This window comes from Aricia agestis, chromosome 13, assembly GCF_905147365.1.
Source record: "Aricia agestis chromosome 13, ilAriAges1.1, whole genome shotgun sequence".
Classification (NCBI taxonomy): domain Eukaryota; kingdom Metazoa; phylum Arthropoda; class Insecta; order Lepidoptera; family Lycaenidae; genus Aricia; species Aricia agestis.
Genome location: NC_056418.1, coordinates 3,028,132 through 3,037,940, shown reverse-complemented (window position 1 = coordinate 3,037,940; position 9,809 = coordinate 3,028,132). Strand labels below are relative to the sequence as shown.

Sequence of the window (9,809 nt, the reverse complement as noted above, 5' to 3'; positions counted from 1 at the left end):
ATTATTATACCTTGAACAAGTACACTATACTATATAGTCTATAATACGGTATCTATAGTGTAGTAATATAGAAAGCAGTGTCCAGTAGTTATATTAAGGAGTGAGCACACTGAGACAATTGACAATTTGTATGGAAGCGGATGCGCGTATCGCACACTGTGTCGGGGCGCAGCGGATTTCCGCTTCCATACAAATTGTATGGAGGCGGATTTTTGCGATGAGCCCCGGCACGCTGAGCCCCGGCACGGCCCGTCTCAGTGTGCTCTCTCCTTTAATCTTTATCACCTGATTGTAATTTGTAATAAAATAAATTGAATTTAACAGTTAGTAATTTTACGGTAATTACCTACTGCTGTTATAGAAGAAATGCCTACAACATATTTCATAGTTTCATTCTTGTTTCCTGCGATTTTCGCTGAGTTAAATAACGAATCTATAGCTATATGCAAAAATTTGAATTGCGATAATACAGGCGATGTTGCTTGCGGGCTGAGAGTAGAAGAAACAGGTTTTCGACTAAAACTATTTGAAAATGAATGTGAACTTTTAAAATATGGATGTGATACTGGCGGAGAAAATGGTAATTCGTTTAAAATATAGCATATCATAATAAGGGTCGAAGCCACTCATTTTCTTAGGCAATCTATAGAGAAGATTTTTTTATTATTTACTAGATGTCCCGGTGACCTATAGGTCACTTTTAAACCTTCCGGACTTCCACGATTATTGGAACGAAGTTCCTTATCGCGCGTTGCGAAAGGGGGCTAGACGGAAAGTTGTAACGACACTTTTCTATTAGTACCTGCATAGTAGGGGCAGAGGGCGGTGATAGTATTCCTGGGCGTCAATTTTAATATTATGTTACTTCTTCATACTAGGTGAGACCGCACTACACGACACTGCGCGGCAACGACGCGACGCGTCACGCGACACTTCATGTTCCATAGAACGGACGTTTTACAAACGTGAATCTGAGTGTCACGTCGTGTCGTTTCGGCAAGCCGCATACAACACGTTATCGGTTATGGGTTATCGAATTCCAAATTCGTTTTCCGTAGGTACTCGGAACTCCGTAAGACTAGCGCAAACGTCATTTTTCACACGCACGAACGCGCCAGCTTGCACTTGAAACGTGTGGAATTCGTTCCGTACGGAGAAGAACGAACGTGTGCAGCAGTTTATATTGTATTTTCTACTGATTCCATGCATTCGGATTTACGAATACAGAAAATGAATTCGGAAATTGCATACGGAAAACGTGTATATGCGGCTGGCCTTAGTATGGTATCGCCTTTATAGAAACAAAATGTAAGGTTTTTGTATCATTTACATTTACACGTCTAATTTAGTACGTAATCAATATGGGTTAAGCAATAACAGATATATACTTCACAGCTTATGGACTTATCAACAAAGAATTCTGTGAATCTGAAAATCAAGAGCAGAGACTTGCTGAAATTCTTCTAGAAGATGATTGTGCATGTGAAGGAAATCACACAACACCGCTCTGCGCTATCAGAAAAGATGGAGAGGGATTCAGAGTCAGATGGTTCGAGAATAAATGCGAACTAGTAGAGTACAATTGTAGAAATCCAGCAAAATTTGTCGAAACGGATAAATACGTTTGTGAAAATGCCAATATTGGTGTTAGTGATGCAAGATCAAAACCAAATGATAAAGAAAACCTAACAGATTTCAAAATACACAACGATAAAGTAAATTATAAAGAAAATAACATAACAAACTTAGTTATAGTCAAAGCGAAATTTAACGAAGATAATATAAATGATACGATAGACAAATTTTTCGCGACAACACACATTTATGATGTGCCGTTACAAGAGGTACATACGAGAAGAAAATGGATAAAGAATGCTGGTCCGATTAACGTGTTCATTCCGATGAAGATCATTCCTAAAAATTTAACGGATGATTACGAGCATATACCTCTGATGAGGACTTGTCTACACAAGTGTCCTACTGTAAGTTTTTATACAAAATTATCTGAAACATTAGATATAGGTTTTTCAAATAATACCTGAGGTATTGACATCCATACTTAATACATAATATTATAAATTATGCGAAAGAGTGTCTCTCTGTCTGTTACCTCTTCACGCCCAAACCGCTGAACCGATTTTGCTGGGTACCTAAGATACTTTGAGTCCCAGGAAAGCACATAGGATACTCTTTATCCCGAAAGAATGTACGGTTCCCGATAAACGAAGGCGCAACGGAGTAGCGGGGTCATCTTGTATGAAATATATCGTACATAAATCGTAACGTCTAAGCTCTTCCAGTAGTGTCCGTCACAACTCACACGGTCTATCTGTTTTATCGTAGCGACATAATATCGTACGTGAATCGTAACGTCTAAACTGTTCCAGTAGTGTCCGTCACAACTCACACGGTCTATCCGTTTTATCGTAGCGACATAATATCGTACGTAAATCGTAACGTCTAAACTCTTCCAGTAGTGTCCGTCACAACTCACACCTATCTGTTTTATGGTAGCGATATAATATCGTACGTAAATCGTAACGTCTAAACTCCTCTAGTAGTGTCCGTCACAACTCACACCTGTCTGTTTTATCGTAGCGACATAATATCGTACGTAAATCGTAACGTCTTAACTCTAAACTCTTTCAGTCGTGTCCGTCACACCTATCTGTTTTATTACCGTAGCAACATAATATTATGAATATCGTACGTAAATCGTAACGTCTAAACTCTTCCAGGACACTAGTCCGTCACAACTCACACCTATCTGTTTTATCGTAGCGACATAATATCGTACGTAAATCGTAACGTCTTAACTCTAAACTCTTTCAGTCGTGTCCGTCACACCTATCTGTTTTATTACCGTAGCAACATAATATTCCGAGTCCGGAAATACCTACAAAATAAAAGTTACGATGAAACGGAATGCCTTATGCCATAACTTTTTATCAACCCTCGGTCCCACACACACACACGCACGCAAGCTCGCACACACACACACACACGCACACACACACACACACACACACACACACACACACACACACACACACACACACACACACACACACACACACACACACACACAAATATACACATATGCATGTCCTAGTATATAATATAATATTAATTTCTTGTTTAAATTTAGAATTATACGTCATTAATTTTTAATTTGGAATATCTATAGGGAAAGGGACTGTTAACCCTTACTACAGGTTTTTCAACCTATCAAGGGTAACAGTGCTTCACCCACCAGTGACGAGATTGTAATTTTGTAAACTGTGATTAGTTATTAGAAACATTGGTTGTAATCTCCATTTTCTGCACCAATAAAGTTATTATTATTATTATTATATTATGAATATCGTACGTAAATCGTAACGTCTAAACTCTTCCAGTAGTGTCCGTCACAACTCACACCTATTCTGTTTTATCGTAGCGACTTAATATCGTACGTAAATCGTAACGTCTAAACTCTTCCAGTCGTGTCCGTCACAACTCACACGGTCTATCTGTTTTATCGTAGCGACATAATATCGTACGTAAATCGTAACGTCTAAACTCTTCCAGTAGTGTCCGTCACAACTCACACGGTCTATCTGTTTTATCGTAGCGACATAATATCGTACGTAAATTGTAACGTCTAAACTCTTCCAGTAGTGTCCATCACAACTCACACCTATCTGTTTTATCGTAGCGACATAATATCGTACGCAAATCGTAACGTCTAAACTCTGAACTCTTTTAGTCTTGTCCGTCACACCTATCTGTTTTACCGTAGCAATATAATATTATGAATATCATACGTAAATCGTAACATCTAAGCTCTTCCAGTAGTGTCCGTCACAACTCACACGGTCTATCTGTTTTATCGTAGCGACATAATATCGTACGTAAATCGTAACGTCTAAACTCTTCCAGTCGTGTCCATCGGTGTACGCGCCGGTGTGCGGTCAGACGTCGTACGACACTCGTTCTCCGACGCTGATGTTCCAGAACCACTGCTTCATGGATGTAGCCTCGTGTCGAATGTACTGGGAGGACAAAGGTTCTAGTGAGTATACATTTTGAGGAAAGAAGAGGGGTGTTATTAACCTTCGACGAGAAAGGGGTGTTATTAACCTTCGACGAGAAAGGGGTGTTATTAACCTTCGACGAGAAAGGGGTGTTATAGGCCTTCGACGAGAAAGGGGTGTTATAGGCCTTCGACGAGAAAGGGGTGTTATTAACCTTCAACGAGAAAGGGGTATTATAGGCCTTCGACGAGAAAGGGGTGTTTATTAACCTTCGACGAGAAAGGGGTGTTATTAACCTTCGACGAAAAAGGGGTGTTATTAACCTTCGACGAAAAAGAGAGTATTATAAACCTCTGAAAAAGAGGGCCGTGTCATTAAGCTTCGACGAAAAAGAGGGGTATTGCTAGCTTCCGACGAAAAGAGGAGTGTTAATAAGTCTGTGCATGTACAGTTCGACAAGGCTTTATTTGAACGTGGCGAGAAAAGGAACTAAACGCTTCTATCATTGAAAAACGTCATTTTTGACATGTGTTTGACAGTTCTCCTTTACCAGCAGCACTCCGGCCGTAAATGTCACCCACGTTCAAATATAGCCTTGTCGGACTGTATCCATAGATAAAGTATTAGTAATAGTATATCAATGATTGTATCTGTCCGTGGCTGTAACGATGCCACGAGCCAAACGGATGGACCGATTTTGATCTATATCTGTGTCTATATTTTGTATTAATATGACATGACTGAAGTAATTCCAACTGTAGTTCATCGTGATATCAGATAGCTCATTACCGCATGTTTTTTGCGTTTCTAATCCGAATTAAATTGCGTTTTATTGGTTTTGGGGTTATGTCTCTCATAATATTTTGATAACAGGTGGTTTTTCAATAGCTGTAGGTACTCCGTACAGTTTACGAAGTTCAAACAAAACATGGTAATTTACTAAATATTTATTCAAAATTTTCTTAATTTATTCTAGGTTACTGGGAAAGCCTGATAGTATTTTGTCTGGGGGATGAAATGGATGCGGCTTACAGGTAAGCAGGCGTTATTATGATAAAAAGTAGCCAATGTCTTCTCGGGACTCAAAGTATCACCATATCAAATTTCAGCAAAATGGGTTCAGCGGTGGGCGTGAAGAGGTAACAGACAGACAGACACACTTTCGCATTTATAATATTAGTATGGATAGAACTTACATATTTTGACCGCTCAATTATAATAGCCCGTAGATAGATTTCGAATCGCGAACCTAAGTAACCCGATAAAATATATCGTAGGTCCGCCAAAGTAAATAATTTTATCTGATGGTACTATCTGTATGATGGTATGGAAATTGATTCGTATGCAGATGGTGGACCTGCATCATTTGGTCGGGTTATGTCCATTCAATATTAATCGTGTCTGCTGTGCTTGACGTAACCCGACTAAATTACGTAGGTCTACCAAAATGAATAAATTTTTCTAATGGTACATGGAAGTTGGTTCATATTACGGACCTTCGTAGTTTGGTGGCGTTATGTCAAACTCGACCAATGGTTCATGATTGAATTCACATAATCCGACCAAATGACGTAGGTCCGTCAATTGCCTATGAATCAATTTATTCGATGGTACATCAGGTTCATCCCAGCAATCCGGACGCTGCAAAAGATGGGGCGGCTGAAGAAGAAAGGGAAGTTCCGGCGCCGGATCAAGAACTTCCGGTACCTTACTGACATCCGGTCCGGACCTATCAAGCCTATGGGGTAGACCAGGGATGGCTGGCACAAGATGATAATGTTGAAAATAAAACAGTTTTACGATTAATTGTAACAAATAATTATTGGTTTAACAGCAACAGAACAATAATGTTATTTGGGTCGTTAAATCTATACTTTAGCAAAAAATATGTTTATTGAAAAAAAAATTAAACTACATAAAATAGCATTAATTAAGGTCTTTAATTTTATAATACATAACATTCTGTCAAAATCTGTTATATTAACATAAAGATATCCCATCAAAAACATCCTGTAAAAAACCAAGTCTCGCAACTCAGTTTTTAAACCGTAAAAATTTATGAGATCCATGCAATATCAAGTCGGTTAATTTATTCAGTCCCTACCTGGGGGACCTTCTGCCTCAAGTTATTACGTAAGTTATTATCATATCAATATTAAAAATCTTTTACGTTTTAAATAAATAGATCAACTCGGACATCGCATGATTAGATTGTTTAGTATAACACTTATACAGCATACAGTATCATACAGCACCACAGATTACTAAATACAGCACTACGGGCCTGCATCAATCGCATGGAGCGCAATAGACTAAACAATCTAATAATCTATATCTATACTCTATACTAATATTATAAATGCGAAAGTATCTCTGTCTGTCTGTCTCGCTTTCACGCCAAAACTACCGAACCGATTGTAATGAAATTTTGTATACAGATAGTCTAAAGCCTGAGAAAGGACATAGGCTACTGTTTTACTGGAAAAAAGGGTTGTAAGGGGGTGAAAATACGAAAATTTGTTCAAATTAAGTTAGTTCCAAAAATTCATACTAGATGGCGCCGTGCGTTTCTTACATCGCGCTAACGCTTGCCCAACATCTTTCTATAAGAGGTGCTATCATCATACATTTGAGTTTCGATCACAGAGTACTTTATTACATGTATACTGTTTCGATTTTTTTTATTGTTATTTCTTTTTTACGTTATTTAATAAGTCAGTACCTACTTTATATCATATACAGTGACGTAACCTTAAACCTATCAATGATAAATAGTTTATGGGTAAAGTTGTGTAATTGGGGGGCTAAATAAGCTTTAAAATTTGGCATAAAATATAAAGTTTAATTTAAAAAAATGAAATATTATGTGCACACTGCACAGCTGTTTTGATTTAAGGGGTACCAGGGTTTTTTTTATAAAAGCTTTTGACACCAATTATGTTGACATCGCGCTCTATAAACTGAAGTCCACGCGGACGAAGTCGCGGGCAACAGTTAGTTATGTATAAATTGTAAGATAAGTAGTTAAGTACATTGTGTTTTCATGCGATGTCCAAGTCGATCTATTTATTTAAAACGTAAAAGATTTTTAATATTGATATGATAATAACTTACGTAATAACTTGAGACAGAAGGTCCCCTAGGTAGGGACTGAATAAATTAACCGACTTGGTATTGCATGGATCTCATAAATTTTTACGGTATAAAAACTGAGTTGCGAGACTTGTTTTTTTTACAGGATGTTTTTGATGGGATCGCACTTCTTTTTGTAGAGTCCTACTTTTCTCCTTTTTGGTACCTTTTACTACTATAAATAATTAAATATCAATAACGATTTTTATAAGAAACAAATAAAACTAACAATTAATAATAATATAATCATTATGTATACAGTATTACTATACACCTTGCCTTTCATGACTATCCAATATCCATACTAATATTATTATTATAAAGCGAAAATGTGTTTGTTTGATTGTCCTTCCTTCACGGCCTAGCGAAACAACCAAACGACTTGATTTTTGACGTAGACTTAGTTGAAAGGATGAAGAGTAACATAGGCTACTTTTGGTCTTGGAAAAACGTCAGGTTTCCAAAGGAGGTTTACAAGAATATTCGTTTTTTTACGCGATTCTTGAATTCCACGCGAGCGAAGCCGCGGGCAAAAGCTAGTGCTTCATATATATAGATACCTATCTACAACTATTACTCCTTCGAATATACGTACGGAAATATCGATGGTACCGGTACAATGATTCATAAATTGCAATTAATATAACTTTGTAATCTACATGTATATGGGATTACAAAGTTATTCACGAAGTTAGAGAAAGAAGAAGAAAACTGGACAGTAATTATGAAATGTTTATTAGGTTTTCCCTTAATTAAGACACTAAATACTGGCTAGATATCTCTCTACCGACGATAAACCGGAGATATTGATTTTACGGGTACAATGATTCATAAACCGCAAATGTTACTTTGTAATCCTATACATTTATATGGGATTACAAAGTTATTTACGAAGTTAGTGTATCTAGAAAACTGGACAGAAATTTTGAAATATTTGAATTTTTCCTTGATTTAGACACAAAACACTAATTATATTCCAAATTTGAAGGTTCTATGTCTGCTGGAAGTGCCTGAGACTTTTGGTGATCGGTCAGTCAGTCAGTCAGTCAGTGACAAAATTAAGAAACATTAACAAGTTACAGTTCTTAAACTACTGGTGCAAATTGAATAAAATTTTAAACATACCGTGTTTATACAATGCTTGCTTAACAACTGAAAATTCAGGCTTGGTTTATCCACAATGAAGTTATAGGGGGTCAAAAAGAGACTGAATTGGTTCGAGAAAAGGATGGTACGGCCGTGCCGCTTTTTTGCTCGACTTGGCGGGGGCACTGCCGTGCCCCCAGATACATCATACGTATTATAATAATTATTATTATGCCTGTAATTATTTAATGCTAAATACTCACATACGGTTTTGCTCGATCGAGCCAATAACGTCGATCAAAACCCGCGGCTCGGGCTTTCGTCCACACATTCAGCATTGCTCGATAGTTTTACTCTAAGGCGCTTTGCAGACGACGGCGCGAGGCGGGCCGGTCAATTTTGCCGCGTACGCCTGTCGATGTTTGCGGTTGCCCGCGCCGCGTACACAAAGCACACCCCGTCTGCGTTACTGTATGTAAGCTGGGTTGAGTGATCCACGGCAGGCAGCCGCGGACATGTGCCGCCAGTGCCGGGCACCAGCGGCGCGGTATTTTTGCCCGCCGTGTGCGTTGGTAATATAGGATTCCCTTTGTGCTATCGTTCGCGGCGAAATTGACCGGCCCGCCCCGCCCCGTCGTCTGCAAAGCGCCTAAATCGATATATAAATTAATTCTGTCAAGCCGGCTCGATGCGAGCCTTCGAGCTGTGAGTTTTGCGGTCCACACAGTAATTATTACTCGATTTGGAGTAAAACTATCGAGCAAAATCGTATGTGAGTACTTAGCATTAATTAAACAGTTTTACAGAACCAACTAAGTGTAGGTACCTCCTTGGGACCTTTCATAGAAATATAATATTATATTATCCACTAGACGATGCTTGCAACTCCGTTCCGTCAAAATTTTAATATCGCAAAACATAAATTTTTCCGGGAAAAAAGTGTGGGGGGTACTTTGTAGTTTGCTTACAAGTGTGTGAATGCTGACGCGTGCGAGTTGTGATTGTGTGTGGAAGATAATATTATGTGTGTGTGAACGGAGCTAAGAAATTTATGTGATTTTAATAAACAGTTGGTCTACAACTCTCGAGCCTTTCATTTGAGTCCTTACTCCTTTCTGCTACTGCTCCGTAGTCTATACTCTATAGTCTATATCAAGGGTGGCCAACACACGGCCCGCGGGCCACATGCGGTCCGCCGTCTGTTACTTTGTGGCCCGCGGAGCCGAGCACATTTTTTTAAAGTAAAAAAACTTAAGAGGATACAACAGGGGCTAGAGAAATGAAAAAAAAGTACATGTAAAAAAATGGCCAGATTTTCCGCTGTGTTCAAACGTCCAGAAAACAGATTTGGCTAGATTATACAAAAAAAGCAAAACATAGGAACACAGCTCAAGCCTTTTTTTAATCTTAGCTGTCTATAGCTGTCTCCCTTACCTCAAGCCTATACCGCAGAACGCGATAGAGACAACTGCAGAAAATCCAGAAAATCAACGATTCGTTGTCCTCTGATTCCTTCTCCAAAACTTAACCGATTTAAGTACTTTTTTCATTAAAGATTAAAAAAAGGCTTGAGCT

General features: G+C 38.4%; 1 protein-coding gene across 1 annotated transcript; it reads left to right on the top strand.

Moving 5' to 3' along the window:
- The first annotated feature begins 366 nt into the window (after nucleotides 1-366).
- Nucleotides 367-5,803, top strand: LOC121733427. Its single transcript, XM_042123685.1, has 5 exons — nucleotides 367-580; nucleotides 1,396-1,982; nucleotides 3,922-4,054; nucleotides 4,993-5,050; nucleotides 5,636-5,803. The coding sequence occupies exons 1-5, from the start codon at nucleotides 367-369 to the stop codon at nucleotides 5,763-5,765; spliced, it is 1,122 nt and encodes a 373-aa protein (XP_041979619.1). The 3' UTR covers nucleotides 5,766-5,803.
- Nucleotides 5,804-9,809: the final 4,006 nt, after the last annotated feature.

Excerpts from the sequence above, each read along its gene's own strand:
- LOC121733427 (XM_042123685.1), top strand. The coding sequence starts at position 367 with ATGCCTACAACATATTTCATAGTTTCATTCTTGTTTCCTGCGATTTTC. Across the intron at positions 1,983-3,921 it reads GTCTACACAAGTGTCCTACT|TCGTGTCCATCGGTGTACGC; the intron begins GTAAGTTTTTAT and ends AAACTCTTCCAG. Across the intron at positions 4,055-4,992 it reads CTGGGAGGACAAAGGTTCTA|GTTACTGGGAAAGCCTGATA; the intron begins GTGAGTATACAT and ends AATTTATTCTAG.